Consider the following 24,423-nt stretch of genomic DNA (forward strand, 5'->3'; position numbering starts at 1 on the left):
CAAATAAATAATAAATCTTTTAAAAAAAAAATGTTTCTGTGACACAAGAAAAATCTGTCATTGCTTGACTTTAGTGATGAGAACATCTTGACCCAGCCTATCAAACACCTGTGTTTCATGGGAGCACAGTCTGTGTCAGAGCATTAGTATGGACTGGCATTTCTGACAATTAGACATTTCTGAGACTTTTTAGAGAAACCAAATTGGAGAGAATTGGAGTTGTTAGCTACAGGCTTTCATCTATATTTAGTAAATAACAGATTAGAATCTCTTTCTTAACTTCAGAGTTGTATGATTATATCGATTACATTCCGTTATGATTTGACTATAGATAGTAATCCATGATTTAAATTGATCATGAAACACATGATTTTATCTAAAAATGTTAAAACGTACAGGGATATGTATTTGTTTTGTGTATCAAGGGACACTCAGAAACTTAAGCCTCAAGCTAAACCTGTGAAATTCAAGCTTCAATCCCAACCCAGGTCTAATTAAGTAAATTATTTATTTTGTTGTCCGAAGTATAAGGGACTTACCCTAGTTTAAGGCCATCCAGTTAAAGATGTAATGCTAAATGAGATTACTTACTGGTTATCAAAAAACTACCGTGTTATTTCAGTAAAGACCTTATAATGGCGTTTCTGGAAAACTGGCCTTTGGTGATCACAGATGTTAGCCTGGACCCAAATACATCATAACCAGCTTCTCTCAACTCATCTTTTCTCTCCATCTCCACTGCTTCTACCTTTATTAGGCCACCACAACTCTCACCCAGCCTGCTAAAATATCCACCCTCCACCTGGGTTCCCTGCTTCCATTCTTGCCCCTTCTCCAAACTGCTCCCAACAAGGAGGCCCCAAAGTGATCTCTTTAAAGCACAAGTCATATGACACCACTCTCTTGCTTAAAATTCTGACATGTGTCTTCACTAGTCTTAGAATAAAATTGGAACTCCATCATGGCCTGCCATGCCCTACCCAATCCCAACATATCCTAGGACCAACCTCCCCACTCCCTTCACTCCAACACAACCAGTCTCCTTTGTGTTCCTTGAATAGCCCAAGCTCTTCCCCATGAGAGCTTTTGAACCTCCTGTTTTCACTGCCTGAAATGCTCTCCCCACCAGCTCTTTACATTGTTGATTTTTCCTCACCCTTCAAGTCTCAATTCAGCCATCACCTCCCCAGTTACCCTCTTGCCCTGTTTATTTCCTTCATAACACTTATAACACCCTGAAATTTTATTCTTTATTGTCTGAAAATCTGGACACTCCATGAGGACATGAACTGCTTCACCTCTTTTTCTTTTTTACTGTCTTGTTTCAGGCATCATATTCTCAAAGATGAATAGATGGATGGGTGGATGAATGGATGGATGGATGAAATTATAGGCAATAGATAATTACAGCATTCTTTGTCCCATGGACCATTCATGAGAAACTGTTTTATCACATTTGGCAATGAGTGTTACTGCACTCTCCCAATGGGGATGGGTATAGGGCAATGCCAATTTCTGCTCTCTTAACTGCATCACTCCTGGAAATACAAAGTTTTAACTCGGAGGTCACCCATATGTGAGTTCTTTTCTTAAATAAAAAATGCTTGAGTTTGCAAAATTAATAGTCCCAAGAAGATGTCTTAACATTTATTTATCTATAACATTTGGGGACACAAGGCTGTCTTCACTTTGAATTTTAAGCTATCCAACTTACGAAGAAGCTCTTTCAGGAGAGAAAAAAGTCCCCGCAATGCAGAGTAAAATGCGGTCGTCCTTGGATTCCCATATCCAGGACGACCGCCCTTAGAGGAGTACAGCAAATCAAGCCCACGACCATGTGGAAGTCCAGCGCACGCTTCACTTTTGTTTATGGCACTGGGTCAATCTGACAAAATAGCTTGTTTTCCCAGTTCTGATTAATTGGAGGAGAGTCAGGCCTACAAATAGTTTTCCCCAAAGTTCCTCTGTACATATAATAGGAAATGCAGGATTGGATCTGGGCAGGGACTCTGGAAATGTCAGGGCAGTCTCTCCACACTGAACACCCTGAGAATGCCAACATGTGTGACTACCCGTTTCCCCCCTTTGAGCCCTGATGAAGAAACACTGTCCCAATCCAGAACTAATGAACTCCTTCTGCAGCTCAACATGAGAAAAGTCAACAAGCCCCTGCAGAAAGCCTGCAAAAACTGTGCCCTGGCAATGTGACATCTGCCTACACGGAGGGAGGTTACAAGACTCAGCCCTGCAATACACGTGGTGGTGATGGTGGTGATGGTCACTCCTGTAAGGAAGTTGCTGGGGTCTTTGCCCAGGATGTCCCACAGCACTCTCTTCCAGAAGGCCTGCAGGACAACTTCCCCCCAGGACTCAGTGCCAAGAAAAGCTTTGCTTCTACTGAGGATTTAGCTTTTTTGCTAGTTTGTTTTATCTTTTGGATACTGTGGTTACTTTAACAGGTCTTCTTTCCCCTTTGCTTCTAGAAAGCCCAGGGACAGATTTGCAACTCTCTGCCATAATGACACTAGACAAGCATGTTTATGTTCAGACTGTACCCCTGACTTCATCTTGTTTTCTTGCTCTTGTTTTCTCTCAACTCTAATTTCTTTAACCATTTTTATTCTCTTGTATTATATATATTTATAAGCTGCTTCAAATCTTTGTGGGAATGAAATACATACACACAGTGGATTTTACACCAAATCTTTGACAACCCTAGACCTTGTAAAAATACAATGTGGCCTCAGACAGACCTGGGCTTGAAACCTAATTCTGTGGATTTCTAGATATGTGATCTCAAGCAAGTCATCTAATACTTCCAAGCTTCCATTTCCTCCTCTTTAAAATAAGGGTAATAACACCTACATTGTGTAGTGGCTATGAGAATTAAAGATAATTTATATAAAGAGTTGGTACTTAGTAACTGCTACATAAATAGTTTCCTTTATTATTATTAATAACTATGCAGACTGTTACCAAAGAATACCTAAAGGCAACGTCTGGAAGACACAGGGACAGATAAAAACATGGCGAATGTCATGGGACTATGGAGGCAGAGACTGGAGTGATGCGTCTCCAAGACATGGAACACCAAGGATTTCCAGCAATAACCAGAAGCTAGAAGAAGCAGGTAAAGATTTGTCCCTAGAATGTTTTGAGGGAACCCGGCCCTGATGACACTTTGATCTTGGACTTCTAGACTCCAGAACTATTAGAGAATAAACTTCTGTTGTTGTAAGCCACGTTGTTGTTTTTTTTGTTTGTTTGTTTTTGGGGGTTTTTTGGCCACACCGCGCAGCACGTGGGATCTTAGTTCCCTGACCAGGGATCCAACCCGTGCCCCTTGCAGTGGAAGTGCGGAGTCTTAACCACTGGACTGCCAGGGGAGTCCCAGCCACGTTGTTCATGGAAATTTACTACAGTAGTCCTAGGAAACTAATACATTCTCCAGCTCCTGTAGCCCCAAATGGCAGAAGTGAAATAACCAAGCCAACTTTCAATCCAGTTGACATCTGCCAAGAACTCACAGATACACACCTGGCGTGTTCCATGGGGGCATATGCTAGAAGAGAACAAAGGAGGGAAAGGGGGAGGGAGAGGCTTTGATTTTAGGCTTAAATGAATTAATTCCCCTCTCTGAGCTTCAAGTATCTCATCTATAAGATGGGGTTAGGTCTAGATTAACGATGGCAAATAGAGTTGAGTTGAGAATGGCTGACTTAGAGAGCTGTGTTGAGAAGGATTATGAGGAGTTATCTAGGCAGAGAGGCAGATAAAGAGTCAAAATACTCCATCCTCATTCTCCTCATGCCTCTGTGACCATCCTCTTCAGTTTCTCCTTCCACTGCCCACTCTTTAAATGCAGGCTATTCCTAGGGTTCTGAAATTGGCTCACACTTCTTTTTGCACTCATGTCCTCTTTAGACAGACAGACCCATTGATTCTTATGGTCTTAATTATCACCCACAGCTTCTAGTGATACTTTCAAATCTCTCTCTCCCACCTGGATCAGTCTCCAGCCCTCATCCAGACCCATATATCCAACTGCCGAATGGACATCTCCACTTGGCTATCCCATAGACAACTCAAAGTAACCCATCTATAACAGAATCCACCAGTTGTTCCCCCCCAAGCCTGCTCTTTCTCCCATATGCTACCTCTTAGTTGGTGGTACCACTGTATACCTAGCTAAAAAAACGGGGCTTCACCCTGGTCTATTTCCTCTTTCTCACCCTCCCACTCCAAATCAATCACCAAGGCCTGCCAATCTTACCTCCTAGATAATTCTCTTCTTCTCCAATACCAACTATCACCATGCTAATTCAAACTCCCACCAGCTTTTGCCCTTCAAGACTCAGCTCAGAACAGCAAGGTCCTACTGTATAGCACAGGCAACTATATTCAATATCCTATTATAAACCATAATGGAAAAGAATATGAAAAAGAATGCCTATATATATATGTATAATTGAAGCACTTTGCTGTACAGTAGAAATTAACACAACATTGTAAATCAACGATAGTTCAATAAAATAAGTTTTAAAAAAGACTCAGCTCAGATATCACTGCCTCCAGGAATCTCTGCAAGGACAGGGACTATATATGTCTTTTCTACTCCTGTACTCCTGGAATTTAGCACTGTCTTTACACTCTAGGCAACAGATAATGATGATGATGATGATAACGATGCTAACTATCATATTGACCGCTTACTATGTACCAGGCACTGTTATTAGCAATTTACATCTCTACAACCACCCTTTGGGGTAGGTACCCTTATTATCCCTATTTACATATGAAGTTCAGGAAGTTTAAATGACTTGCTCAAAGTTACACAGTTCTACCAAGAGGTAGAGTTATTGAACCGATCTCATACAGTATACTCATAAGATAAAATAGTGACACACATATTTAATTGTTCAATAAATATTTATTAAGCATATGCTATGTGCTAAGCACTGGAGATATGATGGAAAACAAAGAAAATAAGTAAATGAGTCCAGAAATAAATTTCAGACATGGGGGAAACCTCTCAGGAAACCCATTCCAGATTTCTCTAGGGCAACCACTTTAGTCCTGAACTGACCTAGGAATCTGGGAAGCCTAACAGTCTTTATTTGTAGACTTCTAAGTAACTTTGTAGAAATATTAGGGGTGTCAGACAACTCAGGGTTTCCTCCTTTGCTAACTAATGCCTCCCTCACAGAGCCGAAAAGCCCTTGTGAAGTACCAGAAGGAGCTTGAGCTATAGCATCCTTGTCTGACTTCAAAGCAGAGAAAGCCTCCAGAATCCCCTTTCTTATGGCTGCCGGCAGGCATCTCCTCTCAGTGGAAGCAGAGCGAAGGGAGCTCTCTGCTTACTGATGAAAGACTTGCAGTGATGGCCTTGAGGCCAGAGGACCTGGGTCTCAGCCTGACTTTGCCCCCAAGTACCACTCTGACCTTGGGCAAGTCACTTTACCCCTCTGACCTCAAGAGTCTATCTCTCAGTGTCCTTCCAACCCTACATTCTATGATATAGAGTCTGCACTTCACAGGCTACCTAGGGGCAAGGGTGTTGTCAGGAAGAAAAGAGGCCCCTCCCCACTGCCCATAGCTCTAGTAGATTATTCCAGACACTATCCTCAAACCCAGGTATTGCTCAGACCAAAAGAAAAAAAAAAAAAGACCCTAAAATTTGGGGCATGTGAATCTTCTGTCAGTCAAAGAAAAGCCCACTCAGCACTTCCCTGGTGGCGCAGTGGATAAGACTCCGCACTCCCAATGCAGGGCCTGGGTTCGATCCCTGTTCAGGGAACTAGATCCCACATGCATGCCGCAACTAAGGAGCCCACATGCTGCAACTAAGGAGCTGGTGAGCTGCAACTCAGGAGCCCACCTGCCGCAACTAAGCCCCGGCGCAACCAAATAAATAATAAAAATTTAAAAAAGAAAAAGAAAAGTCCACGTAAATTTTTCCATAATAATACCTTTCTTTGTTCTTCATAAATGTCAGGAAACCTTATGACCACATTCAAACTGATAGTTATTAAAAGAAGCCACTGTCCTCATCTCTGCCACGGCAATTCCTTTTAAAATATTTATCCAAGACAAGAGGACATCTCTGTCCATCACTCACTCCACTCTCGTTGTTTTTCCAGACTACAGGCACACTCAGATATGGTCTGGGAAGAAATCCACATCTACTCAGTGGGTAAAAAGGAGGGTTATTCTGGTAGGTGACCTCTCTCATCTGAAATGCTTACCACCAACTCAGAAGTGAAAGCCCCATTAGAGTTCAAACGGACCAAGAGAAACAACAGTGGAACAGGATTCAGATGGAAGCTGTTCTGATAAACCCCAAACTGAGGGTAGGTTTTACTGGTGGTGCATATTTATTTACTTACATACTTATTCCACCACGTTAAATCTCTTTTTATCTGGGGTCATTTTCTAAAAGCTAAAATTATTCCTGTGTAGGAAGTTACTATGTGCATAATCTGAAGCTGGGCTATAAAAGCGAACCAGGAGTAAGTCTGTCCACTGAGCCTCCAAAAGGGTGATATAAAATGACAGTTACCAGGAGCAATTAATACAGAGAAGTGGCAATATTCAGAGGAGGGCGGGGAAGGGATGATTTTGGAAGCTCTCAGTTTTTTCAGCACAGGTTAATACCCAAACTTGAGAACCATAAAAAAAAACCACATGGCAGTCTTTTATTCAACAAACATTTGATGTCTTTATGTAAGAGGTGCCAAGCATACAAAACTGAGTAAGACACACTTCTTGTCTGGAGGGGAGGATGTATGAGTTAACCAAACAACACAGAACTGGGACTTCCCTGGCGGTCCAGTGGGTAAGACTCCACGCTCCCAGTGCAGGGGGCCCAAGTTCGATCCCTGGTCGGCGAACTATATCCCACACGCATGCCATAACCAAGAAATCCGCATGCCGCAACAAAGATCCCACGTGCCGCAACTAAGACCCAGCACAGTCTAAATAAATAAATAAATAAATATTTTAAAAAAACAACCAGAACTATGTGATACCACCAGAGTAGAGGTACGATGGTGCTCATGACCTAACCAGCCTCGGGGAATCCCAAAGACAAAAGCAATGGAAGTAGGAGGGGACACTGAACGAATGCTTGAGCTGCCATCTACCATTCTGTGAACTTCTCAAGTCTCCCCAGCACCTGACTTTGTCCTCCCCGTATCTCTACAGCAGAAGAACTAAACCGCCAAATAACTTCCCTGTCACTGAGACATGGCTTCATTATCTTCCCTTGATCATCCAACAAATAATTATTGAGCACCTACTATGTGCAGGGTGCTGTGAAAGGCACCTGGATCTGTCTGACCCAGGTCTGATGAGCCATTTATCCCGGGCTTCACATTCACAAAGAGTTTATAACATAAATTTTAAAAATGATATCATATATACAGTCACAGGAATACACTTCCAGGCTTGAACTTCAAAGCATATCACAGTTTTTATAATCCTGTTTCGGCAATTTTTAAAAAATACATACAAGTCCCCCTACTCCCATGCCACGTACCACCCACGGAAGTGGTCCGTGTGTCTCTGCATCTCTGTGAGCCCTGTGGGCATTCAAGAATGAGCATCGAACAAGCCAGTTGTTGGACACGCGCTCACGGAACTTAGTGTTTAGTGGGGAGACAGATATCAAGTAAGGACATACCAAACTGATAACTAATTACCGCAGGGGAGGAGAGAGGCATGACGGGAGGCAGAGCTGGCAAGCAAAGCTTTCACTTTATCTGAAATGTTTAAATTTCTACCATATGGACACATACCCATGTATTACTTGTGTAGTCACTATAAATTTCTGTATCAGGTACACCATTAAGAGAAGAACAACCAAGAAAGGGACTAGAGGACCAGGGGAGAGGGGACCCCAATATGGGAGGCAGTGGGAATAAGTGAAACACCCAGTTATTAGAGCTTCAGGGTTGGTCCGGGCTAAAAGAGCTGCACATGACTTTGTGGTGACCACTGTCTGCACGCCGTATGGAAAGCACTGACAGGTATGGACACAAGGCTTCCCATCTCTGAGCTCCTTACTGGGTTCAATCATCTTCTGACCCCACAGACAGAACGACTGACTTTCATGCACTGAGTCACATGGATGATCAACATGTTACTCTCCCCCTGGTTCAAAACTTGCCTTTTCACGGAGAGCTATCAATCTTAACCATACGATGCCAAACGCCTGTGAGCTGAGTCACGGCTCTCTTGTCTAGACTGAAATGTCTCATCTCCATTTTGTCAAACAAATTGTGTCTTGCCCATTACTGTGAACTATGTCATCCACATGTCAAATTCACACAGTTCTATTGACAACAGGGCAGCCCCTGCTAATCAGCTTTCCCCTTGAGGAAAGTCTGACCACATAGAAATGATCGAGAGAAATGAGAGCAGGTACCATGGAACAATGTTAGCATGTGAAAATACAGCCCACAGTTTCAGACTGGGCAGTTGTGACAGACAAATTCTGGAATAAAAACGATTCCTTACACTGCCATTCTTTTCACCTTTCTAATTATATTTTGAGATAGAGTCAGATGGCATGGCTTTTACAGAACAGAGGCATGACCAATACTGATCATGCAATAATGCTTCTGATCACAACAATTATGTGTGAGAGTGCGTGTGTGTGCTATTCTGTCTTAGTGTGGCAGGTACCCCCTTCGGACTGTGCACAGTTGTTAGGGATGTGTGCACAAGTCAAACCAGCACAGAGAAACACAATCGAATGCCCCTCTGCATAAGGCGGACAGCTAGCAGAGGAAAAGCTTCCTGCAGAGGCCTTCATATCTGAGTTCTGCTCTAAGAGGTCAGTGGGAGCTGGCATGGTGGATAGGGTTGCCACATAAAATACGGGACGCCCCATTTCATTGGAATTTTAGATTAAAAAATTAATGATTTTTAGTATAGGTGCATTCCAAATATTGCATGGGTCTTCCATATGGTTGTTTGCTACATCAAGCAATTCTAATGGTGGAAGAGGGGACAACAGGCGTGTCAATCATCTTTCCTTTTTTGTCATGAATATTGTACATGAGGAATGAGGTACACGCTATAGGGAGGACTTATGAATTACTCCTGTACCTAAAACACTCAGAACATACCTACTTCTTCAACCGCGGACTCCTTGAGATCATGGACTATACCTTATCCCTCCTTCTTCAAGACATAGCCCAGGGATTGGCATGTGGTAGATGCTAAAAATACAGTTTTGAATAAATGAGGATACAATATGGACTGACAATAGAAGGAGGGAATATGGGGTGAGGGGGATAAGATGACAAAACTGTACATGGCAGAAAATACAGGGACCTTCAAGACGGTTGACAACAGCCAAATCTCCAGCCACCTCCATCACCCACGGGCAGAACCTCTTAGCACAGAAGGTCAACTGAAAAATCTCTTAGCTTGGTTAGTACGTTTGAACTGTCTCAAGCACAAACTATGCTAAGCACGCTGGGTGGATGGAGATGGGGGGCACACAAAATTGGGAGATCAACACTTACACAATTATTTACTTTACAAAGCCAGAATTAAGGAGGACAAAGCACTGTAGAAGCCCAAAGAGGAACAAGCAGTTCTAACTGCGACAATTCAAAAAGCTTTAGGTATAAGAAGTTAAGTGAGGTATGTAAGAAGGTCTGGCCCTCAGAAGAGATTTGCATTTTAGAAACTCTGTGTGTGTATGTATGTGCAATAATAAATATATGTATTATATATATATATATATTATACATAAACCTATATTTTTTATATGCAAAGTTGTAACAATACTACACTGAACTCCCACATAGTCTGTATTATTCATATCAACTGAATTAGAACTGAATCTCAGAGAAAATTCACATCTCCTTTTTAAAGTACCCTAGAACGGAAATGTTTACATAAATAAAGTAGTATTGATCCTACTGCAGATGTATAATATCTCTTTTTTCCAATATATTTTGTTTGAAAAATAGTTTGCCTTATTAAATAAGAAATACTTGCTGCCTATAGAAAACTTTTAAAATCTAGGTAAATAAAAATACAAAACTAAAAATCACCCATTATTTTTCTAGTCAGAGATAATGACTCAATATTTGTAGCATATATACTTCTAGATTTCTTCTGTACATATATGCATATGTTTATATTTAACAAATCAGACTCTATATACTACCACGTAAGCTTGTTTTTAAGCTACAAAGTGTATCCATCCAAGTAACCAAATATATTCCCACAACATAATTTTTAATGCTTGCACAGACGTTTTCTACGGATGGTTTACTTAACCAAGTACCTACTGCTGAACATTTAAATTGTTTTCAGTTTTTTGCTGTGATGAACTGCCTGACAGCTAAGTCCTTAAAAGACATCCATCATTATTTCTTGGAGATCAACTCCTAGAGGGAGAATTGCTGAGTCAAAGATTATGTACATTTTTAAGGCTTTTGTTACATAGCACCACCTTGCTCTCCAGGAACTTTGTGTCAATTTATATTCCTGTGTAAAAGGGCCCATTTTCCTAATTATTTTTCTAAGTTAGTCATCCCACAAAATATCTCTGTGAAATCAGAATTTATACAGAGAGAGCACATAGAGTAACATTATGTAGTAGGTTTTCTTCTCATAGTAAACCAGTCCAAAAAGCCAGGATTTTAAGAAGTCTCACTTGTCTACAATTAGCCTTTGGTGTAGCCAGTTAATTTAGACACAAACATTTTAAGCAATTTTGCAGTCCAAGTCTGCCATATTTATGGAACGGTGGTTGCTTACCATTCTAAAATGATTTTATTGAAAATTAATGCATTTCTTTTTTTAAGGTGGTAATTAAAGCTAGCCTTATTTAATGACATCCCATTTCACATTCCTGGAGAAAGAAATTTTCTTTGACCATAACTAGAAGAAGGTTATCTGGTCAAACAGGGTGAAAACCATAAGTGGTGGACAGCCATTATTACCATAGTAATACTGATCCAGGTGTGAATTAGCTTGGCTAAAATGGGTGATCACCTACTCATATACCTCCTCAAAAACAAACAGGAACAAACAAAAAAAACTTTACAGCACGCAGAACCTCTAAACAAGAAGGAAAGACAGCTAAGTTAAAGTTTTAAAATACTGTCTAAAACATATCTAAAAGTTAAAAAAAAAAATGCATGATACTACAAGAGAGAAGTTAATGAGGCAGAAAAATATTCCCTGATATACAACCCTCTGGAGGACTTCTAAGAAAGAGATCAGATCATACAAAATGCTATGCGGGGGTGGTAAGCACTGGTTCAGGTTTAACTAAAGGAAAGGATAGTTGGAGAGTTTCAACATTTCCTAATGGCAACAGAAAACTAAGCTGGCCTAGTCTGTTCTGTGATAAGTGCCATGCTCAACGACCCGCTCTATTTTTCATCTTTTTTGAGGCCCAGAAAAATCAAATAAAAAGAGAAAATATCCAAACATAGAAGCTTAATTTAAGGACTTCCCTGGCAGCACAGGGGATAAGAATCCGCCTGCCAATGCAGGGAACAGGGGTTCGAACCCTGGTCCAGGAAGATCCCACATGCCGCGGAGCAACTAAGCCCATGCGCCACAACTACTGAGCCTGTGCTCTAGAGCCCGCGAGCCACAACTACTGAGCCCACGTGCCACAACTACTGAAGCCCACGCGCCTAGAGTCCGTGCCCCGCAACAAGAGAAGCCACCGCAAGGAGAAGCCCAGGCACCGCAACGAAGATCCAACGTGGCCAAAAATAAAAATTAATTAATTAATTATTTTTTAAAAAGCTTAATGTATCAAGATTGGAAACAACCTAATCTATTTTATGTTCTAGCGGTCTTGCAATCAAATAATCATAGTTATTTTGTCAACGTCTATGATTAACTCAATGAGAGAAGATGTTTGGCTACAGGGTCAGGTAAAAATATTTCCTTGGAGGATTGCTCTCTCTTATGTAATAGTGTTAGGTGAGCAAGTGTATAGAGTCCCAGTTTTCAGTTCTTTCTGAAACAGTCTGCATCAGCCTTGTTTTGATGATTCTATAGTACTGGGATGGATCATCCAGGCACCTAAGATAACACAACGGTAATGCTTTGCTCACTTCTTTGAAAAAAAAAAAAAACACAAGATTGCATTCCCAAAGTCAATGTAGTCAGCCAAAGTCAAAAAAGCCTCAGAGGCAAAGGGGCCGAAACCGTGAGTACCATAAAATGACGAATGAGAAAACTCCTCCCCACTGAAGATACCCAGGTGTATAAAAGGCACACGAAGTAATACTTAAGACCTAAAACCTCACTCACTGTCAACCTTGAGTCTTGTGGATTTTTCAGCTAAGGGGGCGAGGAAAAAAAATGAGCGCCAAGCCTGATGTGATTCGAAAGTGTACGTGGCCAGTGTGCCTCGTGGGTCTGTTCGTCACCGGCATCCTCTCTCTGGACTGTAGCTTGCTGGATGTTCACCTGAGGAGAGTCACCTGGCAAAACCTGAACCTTCTGAGCAGGATGAGCAAGTCATTTCCTATAGAGTGTCTAAGGGAAAGCAAGGCTTTTGAGTTGCCCCAAGAGATCCTCTCACACACCCACCCTCTGACGAGGGACATCAAGGAGGCCTTCTATGAAATGTCCAGACAGGCCTTCCACATCTTCATTCAAGACACCTTCAAATCCACTTGGGAAGAGAAACACCTGAGACAAGTCCAAATCGGACTTGATCAACAGCTGCAATACCTGGAACAATGCTTGGAAGAAGAGGAGGAGGAAAACGAAGACATGAGAGAGATGGCAGAGGATGAGTGGACACAGTCAGGAGCTCCGGTCCCCCAGCTGAGCAACCTAGAGCTGAGGAGATATTTCAACAGGATAGACAGGTTCCTCAAAGATAAGAAATACAGTCACTGTGCCTGGGAGATCGTCCGAGTGGAAATCAGAAGATGCTTCTACTTCTTTCATAAATTCACAGCACTACTCAGGAGGAAATGAGGTATATTCTTAGAATTCAAATTCCATTTCTCTCCAAAATCTCCTTTTCCCTCTCTTCCTCCTTCATCTTCTGTTTAAGGATTACTGTGCTATGCCAAGGCTCCCCTCTGTTGGATTGGTGGCGGTTTAGGTAATGTTCACCGTTTCTGAAGTTTGGCAGCCACATTCACCTCTCTAAAGAAAGTGATGCCAACCACCTCCTGGGTGACCAAGAGTCTTGTTAGGAAGTCCTGAAGACAGGTTTAAAGGAGGATTCGCCCTCCACCTTCTACTCTCTGTTCCTCTTTCCTTTTGCTCTTTCGTACTTGCTTTGCTTTATCTCTCACCTTTGAACTCCACCAAAACAATGGCTAGAGGACACGGATCAGAGAACATTGCAAAATGTTACACCTCAATGACTTAATCCTCTTGTTGCCAAGGTTGTTTATTCTAGGAAAGTTCAGCATGTTAAAAGAGCTTATACACACTCCCATAGAGTTAAAACCCTTCCTGTCTCCCTACTGTAAAAAAAAAAAAAAAAAAAATTGAAATTTCTGGCCCATTTGCTTCTCGACTTGGTTTGGTTAAAATGATACAAAGTTTGTGGCTTGGTATTTTATTATTTTAAGAGAGTGAAGATCCATGGTGATATTGGATCGTTGAATTAGATGCCTATGATTTAATGCAGAGAGCATTGTTCATTCCTAATGCATACTGTGTGATTTTTTACATCTAAAGGCATGGAAAATGCTACAGAAAAGTTTAATATCTGCCTTTCATTGTTTTTTGTTTGTTTTGTGCCTGAAATGAAATGCCTACAGTCAGACTATGGAAGAATTTCAGACTGGATTTTCCCAATTAGAAAGCCACTTTCTATTTGTTAAATAAATTTAATAATACATGACACTTTAATAGACTTTATCTTTTTGAAAGTTATTTTGTACCTAGATTACCCAGATTATTTACTTAAATTTTCTTGTGTGGTCCTTCATCTGTATTAATTCATCTTCTAGCTGAAATGAATCTTCTCTTCCTCTCTCTCCCCTACCCCATTTCAGAACCATCTACCTTCAAGCAAGAATTAACAGAGATTGTGGCTACCCAAATGCATCAAAGAGGGTGAAATGTACCCGGTTCAGCTCTTGGAAGGCTTCTCCTGCTATTACTTTAACAGCACGCTGCTAAACTGTTTAGATTCAAGATTCATCCAAGTACAGGGCTCCAACAATGTAGTCAAACTGAGAAAGCCTTGTGATAAAATGGAGGCAAATTCAGTCCAAAAGTTAGAAGAAATGTTTAAAAGCACAGGAACTAGTTGTGGATCATGGTATATGGGTTATCAGTGGAAGGATCAGACAATAAAATGAGTTAGTATAATCCATTTAGAAAAAACTCATCAGTAGTAGTTCTAAATTTTAAAAAAGCATTACAAGCTATAAAGGAGTCAGGGCATGCAAGCTACTGAGCAGAAAGTATACACTTAATATTTTCCATGAATTTCTCTAATAATGCCTTTGCATGGTCTCCCTTGTAACTCTACTGGGACTGTGTCAGTGACTTCAGCAAGTGATGGTTGCAGTCTTGCTAAATGTTTGCAATGCAAGAAGGAAGAGAACTGACGCTTCAAGTCAATAAAGATTGTCTGATTGTACTGGCAGGGGCAGAAGTCAGAACAGGATGCTTTTATTAAGAGCACCACTAGTCAGAAAAAGGGGAACACTCTCACTGAAAAATAGGTAAGGACACAAACTGGCACCATCACAAAGAAATACTAACAGGCAATATGAAAAAAATGTTTAATCTCATTTATGCTTAAAGAAATTCAAAAGAAGACAATAAGATACTCCCCTCCCACCAGTCTGGCAGAGATAAAAAAGAGTGATAATATAGACTATCAGTGGGGTATAGGGAAAAAAAAAACTCCTGTGTATTGATGGGGAGAGGCTAAACTGGCACAAGTTTCCTACGGGACAATATGGCATCTTAAATATCCTTAAAAAGTACATGAACTCCTTAGACCTGGCTATCCTATCTCCAGAAATTTATTCCAAGGAAATACCTGGATAAGACTGTTTAATGGAGCCTTGTTTATAATATCCCTCCTTCCTCTGTTTTAATTTTCACCTCTCTGTATTTTCTGTTTTTTTCTACAATGCTGGGAAGGGTTTTCTTTTAATTCTAAAATTAAAGAAACTGTACAAGCTTATCTTTCACTGCAATTACCCTGTTTTCCTTACTGGAGTAGACTGGGACAGACACTGCCCTTTCACTTCGTTAATGATGCCTTTAGACACTTCTTGAGCAACTCAGGTCCTTCTTGTTTTTCTCCTGCTGCTGCTGCTGCTAATTTCAAAGGAATCCTTCCTTGGGGATCATTTTCATAATGAAATCTTTGTAAAGTGCCTTCCGGTGCTTCAAAGATTTTGCTTTCTTTCTTTTGTTGGTCCCACTGGTAATATTCAGAAATCACTGGAGAAAGTGCTCTATGTGTCCACTCTCCTGACTTAGTCTCCTTTGTTCTTCTTTATTAAATGGAAGCTCAAAAGTTCTAAGTCCAGTAAAGGGAAAACTTCTGGAACTGGGCAGAGGCCAGTGCACAGTTTCTACTTAAAATGCTTGAGTGGGTACATCGGTCACGAGTGTTCAGATGGAAGCTTCCTCCCTCCCCTGTCTTGGGGCAGGGATCAAATGGTGGAGGATAAAAAAAGAGTGTAGTTGAGTCTCCTTGCAAGGGGACTGATTGGGTGTCAGTCAGACAGAAAAAGCTGACAACACCAGTATATGTAAGACTATGTGCAGGTATAGATTCCAACAGGTGTACAGACAGTCTCCTCTCAGTCTAAGTAACTCTAGGGGCACCAGCTGGGGGCCCTGCCCTCTCAGAGTGGCTACTGTGCTTCGGCCCTAGTTCTTCCCCCGCCCCCCCCGCCCCCCCGCCCGCGAGGTATAGTTGATTTACAATATTATATTAGTTTCAGGTGTTAAGTCCTAGTTCTTTAATAATCCACAGTCACTAAGAATAAGCACCATGTGTAAGCAAACAACTTGATAGGAAAGGCAGAGAAACAGGGCCACTATAATCTCACAGGCGCACTCACAGGGGAACTCTGTCCCCAGACACCGATTCACAGGGCCTGGGAATCGTGAACTCGGCCCTGGCAGCGTCTGCGCTGGGTCCTCCGGGTCCGTTTTTCCTAAATGCCGAGAGGGGACCGGGACTTTACACTTGGGGCCCTATGCGAAGACAGAACTCCAGGTTCATTCTGGAGGGAGCCACTTCACTCCTGTTTCTAGAAAAAGTCTCCAGGCTTCCTAGGTTATTTGCATATCTCCATTCTCTTTAAGGCGACTCGCCTGCCCTTTGACCCTTGGAAACTCGCAGACCTCAGAGCCTTAGAGCTGTCTGCCTACCAGAGCCCTGATCCCGTCCCGCCGCCTGGCAGCGGGCCGGCCACACGCCTTTAGGCGGAGATCGGAATCCACTGGAACCCACCAAAGGACACCCCGGATTGGGGCGGAACCTCGCTTCCACTCTCTGCCGAAAGAGGCACCCATCTCGACCTGCGCTCTTCGGCGCGCTGGGGATAAGACCTGAGAAATGCGCCCGGGGCCACAGGCACCCGAGGAGGCGGGGAAGGAACAACTTTCCCTCCGCCCTCTAACCGCAAGGCCCGGGTGGGGCGGCACCGCTGGGGTCGGGCTCCTCTCCTTCCCCAGGCGGGCTCCCGGGCGCGAGCTGGCCGGGTGGCTGGTGTGGAGGCCGGGGGAGGAGGACCCGAGGGGCTTCCTTGTCTCCCGAGCCCCGCCAGATGTGAGAAAGGCAAACAATAGGGGAAACGCGGAGAAACAAAAGGCTATTCGCCACGATCTCAATCGGCTCTGTCGCGTGGTCCCTGTGGGGAGGACGTCTGGGAGGGGGTCAGGAAGGTGGGTGAAGGGGGATCTTGAGGAGTTTGGAGTCTCTGGTACTTACCTGCCAGGAGCCGGGAGTCGGCCCTTTACCCTTCCAGAGGGGTCCAAAGGCAGGGAGGGGGCAATTAAAGGAAAGTTGAAGGGTTTCCACCTTCTTCCTCAGTGCAGGGAAAGGGAGGGGCTGGGATTCCAGATATTTGACAGTTGTTGGCCCAGGGGTTGGGCAGGATTTGTACGTCCTTTTCACACCCTCTCCCTCCAAGAAGCATCCACAGTCCCCGGGGCTACCTCGCCGACGGAGCGGAGTTCCCCTTCGCAGCCCCGAGCCGAGCCTCTTCCTTCAATATCAAGACGCCCTAAACGTGGTCCCCCTGCCCAGGCGCACTTTTGTAAAAGTTTGTCTTCCCGCCACCCACTGCCCAGCACGCACCCTGCAGTCATCTGCAACCCGGGATGGATTCGGGGACACACTTGTACCCCGAAGGAAGATCGATATTTTTGACAGACCTTTTAAAATCAAGGCCCCGGAGCCCAGGGTGGACTCTCGTTCACACACGGGAAGGGCGCGGGAGGAGCCGGCCAGAAGCCAAGACGCGGGCAGGGGTCTGACGCGGATTCCAGCCCCGGAAGCCAGCGAAGGGCGGGCGGGGAAACGGGGTCCGCCGCCTCCCGCCCTCCTGTTGCACCCGCCCCCAGGTGCGCCCCGCACCTCTACCCTCCTGAGCGCGACCCGGCGCGAGCGGCCGCGCGCTGCGCCACTTCCCCCCGCTTGAAGCGAGCTCTCACTCACCGTGGGGTTTCTACCTTCAGCCCCGAGGGCCCTGTCGGCTCCCCGCGCCGGGGCAGCTGCAGGCGGCGCGAGAGGAAGAGGATGAGCTCGGGGCAGGAGGGGCGACGCTCGCGGATCCAGCGAGGGGCTCCCGGGCCAGCGCGCGCGGTCTCAACGAGCGCGCGGGCGAGCGAGCGCGGGACTCCAGCTGCAGACGCCGCCGCTCCAAAGCAGCCCCCACCGGCACCCGGCGCGCGGCTACCATGCGGAGGCGCGTGCGGGGACCCCCTGGCGGCCGCCCGCGGAATGGCAGCTCCGTCGGAAAGGAACGTCAGGTCGCCTTTGGGTCATCTTCCCTCCGGAAAGAGCTGGGGAATGGACAGTCTGAGCAGGGCTCCCAGCCTTGCGGAAAAGACATTGACCCTGTGGCCAGGGCGGGGAATTGGACATCAAATCAGAAAGGATGCGTTCTGGGTCCACCATGGCCACATCCAAGGCACCTAGAGAGGGGGAAATTGCTCACCTTCTCCAGGATTTTCTGACTTGTTGAAAAATGCTGTGGACTGCCCGACTGAGGAGAGCATTAATCATTGGAAAATACTTTGAGATTCTAGCAAATTTGCTAGAGCAAGCTGGGAGTAATGGAAAGAGCATGGACTTTGAAGCCCAACCCACAGCCTGCCACTTTCTATTTGTGTGATCTTGGTCTACGACCTCTACCTTGTAGCATCTACCTTGCAGGGTGGTAGTAAAGGGTAAAGTAAACATAGAAAGTATTCCTAGTTCATAGTAGTAGTCATTAAATATAAGCTTCCTGAGGAAAAGAATGAGTCTTCCACATCTTTTAATTCCCCATATGATAGCGTCTTAGTGCACATTGATTGAGAAGTACCAAATGACTAGGTATTGCATTTTACAGTTCCTACTACACACTTTAAAGAAGTATGGAAATATATTGAGTAGAAACTAGAATACACAGAGAAAACATCCCTCCCCCAAAAGTTGTTTCCACAACTACCAAGTGAGACCCTCTAAAACCACACTCATCCTTTGCAATATCAAGTCGATTCTGATATTATAAGAAATATTTAATAAATAGTCATGGTCTAATGATATGAACCCTGGATTAAATGATTTAATTCTGTGTCATTTGGCAATGCAAAGATAATGAATATTGTGAATGTAAAACTCAAACAAGAGAAGAAAAAATGGTCAGATACAAAAACCCAGCCACTAAGCAATGTTTCTGTTCATTGTTGAGTCATGCAGTCTCATTTCCAAATTGTCTCAAACCCCATTCACTGCTTTCAAGTTCCTTTTGTCCTTGGGCCCCATGGCAATCAGACAGCTCTTCATCATCCATGACAATTAGGGTAGAAGTGTCTCTTAATTACTCTAGTTTACCTTTAATAGTCCTTCTCTCTTACTCACTTGTCCCTAATTGGGAAGAGGCTGTTGCCTGCCCAAGAATTCTCATTACGTGGTCTTTTCTGTTCTGTCAAGAAGAGAGGAAAAATAAGGCTTCCTGTCTCAGAAATTAAAGTAGAACATTGAGATCCAACTTCTGCCCTCGAAGATAGGGTTCAAGCTCCAGCGCGCAGATGAGCAGGGCATGTGCAGGGCAAAGAAGGCATTGGATTCTAATCAATAAGCATTAATGGAAGGGTCTCTGCCTCTCTCTTTGGGTTTCAGCCTTGCCTGTAGGGAAAAGAGAACTTTCATCCCACTTCATCCCCTTAGTGGCCCCTTCACTGGGGAGAAATGGTGAACCTGGTGGTTGGGAGGAAGCCTTCATTATTTCCTCGATAACTTTCACCAGTGAGTGGGGTCAATATAATGAATCACATCCTATCTCTCACCCACCCTTGATCTGGCTTCCCTGCCTGTGACCTGGTGGCTGGAAGAAGATGGTTCAACCTTCAGAATCTGCTCTGAAGGGCCAGCATTTTAAATTCAAGCCTTCTTTGGTCCTGTTTCTTAGTCTATTCAGGCTACTGAAACAAAATGCCATAGGCTGGGTGGCTTATAAATAGAAATTACTTCTCACAGTTCTGGAGGCTAGGAAGTCCAAGATCAGGGCACTGGCAGATTCAATGTTTGATGATGGGCCGTTTCCTCATAGACATCTTTTCTCTGTGTCTTCACATGGCAGAAAGGGACAAGGAAGCTTTCCCAGGCCTCTTTTGTAAGGGCACTAATCGCATTCATAAAGGCTCTGCCCTTGTGACCTAATCACCTCCCAAAGGCCCCACCTCCCAATACCATCACATTGGGGGTTAGAATTCAACATACGAATTGTGTTTGGGGGGGACACAAACATTCAATCTATAGCATCTTGGGCTACATCTCTTCTCCAATCTGGCTTTTATCAGAGCCCTGTATTGTACAGCAAACTGGCCCCATCATGATTTGAAGTAGTTATTGTTTCCCAGTGGCTATCATTCCTTATGTGTATGTGTCTTTGCTTGTTTGGAAAAGTACTCTGAAGGAAAAGAATGGGGGAGGGGGAGGATTCAGATATCAAAAGTTCACCCTCACGAATGGATCCTCCCTGTCAGACTTGCTCACGCTGCTGTCTTCCCCCAACTCAGGGAAGGGCCAGTCCAACCTTTCAGTTGCTTAAGGCCCCGTGGAATCTTTGACTTTTCTCCTTTTCTATTCCACCTCTAATCTATCAGAAAAACGCATTGGTTTTATCTTCAAAAGATATCCAGGGGCTTCCCTGGTGGCGCAGTGATTAAGAATCCGCCTGCCAATGCAGGGGGCATGTGTTCAAGCTCTGGTCCGGGAAGATCCCACATGCCGCAGAGCAGCTAAGCCTGTGTGCCACAACTACTGAGCCCATGTGTCACAACTACTGACCCACGTGCCACAACTACTGAAGCCCGAGCGCCTAGAGCCCGTGCTCCACAACAACAGAAGCCACCTCAATGAGAAGCCTGCGCACCGCAACAAAGAGTAGCCCCTACTCGCCACAACTAGAGTAGCCCCTACTCTTAGTTGCTGCACTCACCACGCGCAGCAACTAAGACCCAACACAGCCAAAAATAAATAAATAATTTTTGAAAAAAGATATCCAGAAGCAGACCTCCGTCCACCACCTCCACAGTTACCACCCTGGTCCAGCCACAAATACCAGCAGCCTGGAACACTGCAATAGCTTCCTACCTGGTCCCTGTGCTTCCTCCCTGCCCTGTGTTTGTTTTATTCTCAATACAGCCGCCAGTGTAATTCCCTTAAAATGTATGTTGCACTTCATCACTCTGCTAGTCAGAATCCTCCTGGGCCTTCCTTTCTTACTCAGAGTAAAAGCAGCACAAAGAAGCACTCCTTTATCTCTGACTTTGTCTCCCATTACCTTCCCCATCACAAATTCCGCTCCATCCACACTGCCCTCTTTGATTCCCACAAATGCCAGGTAAGCTCCTACCTTTATACTTGCTGTGCCTTCTTCCAGCAACACTCTTTACTCAGAAACTTCATGGCTTACTACCTCACTTCCTTCAGGTCTTGGCCAGAAGTCACCAGAGGGCCCCCCTTTCTGCTCTATTTAAAATTACAATCAACTGCCACCCCCAACACTCCCTCTCCACATGCCCCGCTCCAATTTTCTCCATAGAATTTATTGCCATGTGATATACAATATATACACTGCCTGTATTCATTTTCTATGGCTGCTGTAACTAATTACCACAAACTTGGTGGCTTAAAAATAATACAAATTTATCTTACAGTTCTGGAACTTAGAAGTCCAAACTTAGGTCTCATTGGGCTAAAATCAAGGTGACAGCAGGGCTGCAATCCTGTTTTAAATCTCTAGGGGAAAATCAGTTTCCTTGTTTTTACTAGCTTCTAGAGGCTACCCGCATTCCTTGGCTCATAGTCTCTCTTCTCCATCTTCAAACCCAGCACGGGCAGGTCAAATCCTTCTCATATGGCATCACTCTCGTCTTTCTGCTTCCTTTCTTCTACTTATGGGGAAATGACACTGAACCCATCCAGATAATCCAGGATTATTTTCTTATGTTAAAGTCAGCTGGTTAGCAATGTTAATTCCACCTGCAACCTAATTCCCCTTTGTAGAGTAACGTATTCACAGGTTAGGGAGATGAGGATGTGGACGTCTATGACAGCAATTATTCCCTCTACACACTGCCTTACTCTTTCCAGTAGAATATAAACTCCATGAGACAAAGATTTTTTATTCTGTTTGGTTTATTGCTCTATCCCTAGACCAGCTCAATAAAAGTATAGAAAATGTATAGATACTTGCTATGGACTGAATTGTTGTCACCCACTCTGTGCACCTCTCCCCCCACCTACCGCCCAATTCATATGTTGAAGGCCTAATCCTCAATGTGATAGTATTTGAAGATGTGGTCTTTGGGAGATAATTAGTGTTAGATGAGCCCTCATAGTGAGATTAGTGGCTTACATGAAGAAAAAAGAAAAGACAGAGATTGCTGTCTCTCTGCCATGTGAGGACAACAGTGAGTAGGGGCCATCTGCAAGACAGGAAGAGATTCCTCACCAGGAATCAAATTGTCTGGCACTGTAATCTTTGACTCAGCCTACAGAACTGTGAGAAGTAAACATCTATTGTTTAAGTCATTCAGTGGTATGGTATTTTGTTGCAACAGCCTGAACAGACTAATACGGAACTCAATAAACATATATTGAAATAATTAATGAAAAGACCTCACTGTAGGCATTGCAAGTACTTAATATCTATTAAGCACCTACAATATGCCAGGTACTTGCTAAACACTTTACATGGAATATCTCATTTAATACTCAGAAGATCCCTATGTGGTAGGTACAGGTGAGGAAATTATAGACTAGAAAAGTTTGAATTAACTTGCCCAAGGTCATGCAGCTAGTACATCATGTAGGCAGGTTTTAGACTGGGCAGTGTGACCGAAGCCCATGGCCGTAACCCTCACACTCTCTTGCCGCTATCACATGGCAATGGGCAATCCTGGCTATTGCCCTCAAGATGCTTACAATCTAGTAAAAGTGACTAGAGAAACACAAATAGCAATAGCACTAAAAAAAGACTATGGGGGGGGTGGGTAGTGTAGAACAGGCCAACACGATTTTGTAGAGCATAGAGATGGGATAGATTCATTCTGTGTGGAGCTGATTGTAGGGAGCTTCAGGGAGGATGTGGCATTTGAGCTGCACTTAAGATGGTGGACCTTGCTGCAGTCGGATGGAAAGGTTGTTTCAGAGAGAGGGAGCCACAGCAGTAAGGACACAAGAAGGGAGAAAATGCTAGGTGTGCTCTGGAAACCAAGATACATCTAGTTTTCATGCAGTTAGAGGATAAGGGCTGGGATCCCGAAAGCTAGGCTAGAGAGCAAAGGGATTTAATGATTTCTGTTAACAGTTCTTAATGAAGAAAAATTACCTCAAGGAGCTTCCAAAGTAATGTCTGAAGCTGTAACTCAAAAGGCAACAAGTAGAAGAGAAAAATGAACTTCTTGTTGAGTATAATGTTTTCATTAGACTGTTAACTCTGTTTGCTGCCTTATAAAAGGGCAATCATGGACCTATAAATCTGAGTCCAGGGCACAGCCTCAAATATCTGAGACTCAGAAGGTTCTAAAAGAGGGCAAAAATGGATAATGAGAGCAACCGGCCATTCCCGACCTCCGGACAAGTATGGTTTTCACCACTTGCATTTCACAGATAAAGTAACGAAGGCTGGAAGGATTAAGTGACTCACCCAAGATTACACAACTAGTAAAATTGGGACATTGATTCTGTGTCTCATGACCATTAGTGTTCTGTGTGTCCTGATACCTAAGTGGAAAAGGCCACAAGGGTGCCTTTGTCCCAGATGACGTTGTCAGCTTTTCGGCTGTTTCAGATATTCCTCTCCAGGTTCCTATGGGACAAGACTGAGGAATTTGGATGGGACCACTCATGAATCTCACTTCCAAGCTTTTCTTGGGAAAAGAGAGAAACCAGGATCATCTGAAGGATGAATTATAGAGAGACAAGGTGCATGGTAATTAAGAGAATAGTCTTCAGAGTCTGAAAGATCCATATTAGCTGTGTCTAATCTCTCTGAGTCAGCTACTGCATTTGTAAAATGGGGTAAGTAATATAAGTAATCGTATGGACTCAGTGAAGGGTTGCATGTAATGTGCTTGGCAGAGTGCCTGTCACTGTAAGTGCTGACAGATAAGTGCTCAAAAACACTACCTTCTTTTCTTTCCAGCATGTCATTCTCACACCACCCTCATGTAGCCCCTCCCCCATGAGGGTAAGAGATCCCAGCACCCAGCATGTGTTATATTCCACACTGAATCCAAGAGACTCACTGTCCCTTGGGATGACATCTCCTGGAATTGGGAACAAAAAGAGAATATTTCTGGTTAGGTTGATACAGGGTGAATAACATTCACATTCCTTGCTCAAGTCAGTGTAACTTATTTTTCATTTTCAGTTCACACTTTATACATTCCTGGTAAGAGGAAAGCCCTGCTGGTCTTCAATCGCGTGTGAGAGAAGTCCCAGAAAGATTCTGTTGCCAAACCACTTCGTCACAGCTTCCTCTGAGAGGGTACCAAAAGAGCAAAGGGATATTGGTAAGGTGTCACCATAGCAACGTCATAACAGTCAGATTGCAATAGAGTAAAAATGGAGAAAGCATGTTTGCCTAGTCATTGATGAACTTAGACCCATGACCATGTTGCTCTGGAGAGCAGTGCTCAGAGTTCAAGGGCTACTCCAGTTAGATCTGGTGAGAGGTAAAATTTTGTGAAAATTCTATTCAT

At 43.7% G+C, this 24,423-nt stretch overlaps 2 protein-coding genes across 5 annotated transcripts in view; one reads left to right on the forward strand and one right to left on the reverse strand.

The window, feature by feature from the left end:
* The window catches only part of MOB3B (MOB kinase activator 3B), a 234,881-nt gene extending 216,885 nt beyond the window's left edge, over positions 1-17,996 (reverse strand). The window contains exon 1 of one of the 4 annotated variants that reach the window (XM_061200482.1): positions 17,660-17,993. The gene's annotated coding sequence lies outside the window, so the exon portion shown is untranslated. Of the gene's footprint in view, positions 1-16,930; positions 17,033-17,659 lie in introns of those variants that run through there. The other 3 variants (XM_061200483.1, XM_061200480.1, XM_061200481.1) reach the window with 3 other exon arrangements.
* On the forward strand, positions 12,302-15,111 carry IFNK (interferon kappa). Its single transcript, XM_061199138.1, has 2 exons — positions 12,302-12,979; positions 14,016-15,111. Exon 1 carries the CDS (start codon positions 12,352-12,354, stop codon positions 12,976-12,978), a length of 627 nt encoding a protein of 208 aa, XP_061055121.1. The 5' UTR covers positions 12,302-12,351; the 3' UTR covers position 12,979; positions 14,016-15,111.
* Positions 17,997-24,423: the final 6,427 nt, after the last annotated feature.

This window comes from Eubalaena glacialis, chromosome 9, assembly GCF_028564815.1.
Source record: "Eubalaena glacialis isolate mEubGla1 chromosome 9, mEubGla1.1.hap2.+ XY, whole genome shotgun sequence".
In the NCBI taxonomy this organism is placed as follows: Eukaryota; Metazoa; Chordata; class Mammalia; order Artiodactyla; family Balaenidae; genus Eubalaena; species Eubalaena glacialis.

What these genes read in the sequence shown, in the direction of transcription:
- IFNK (XM_061199138.1), top strand. Translation starts at nt 12,352, where the DNA reads ATGAGCGCCAAGCCTGATGTGATTCGAAAGTGTACGTGGCCAGTGTGC.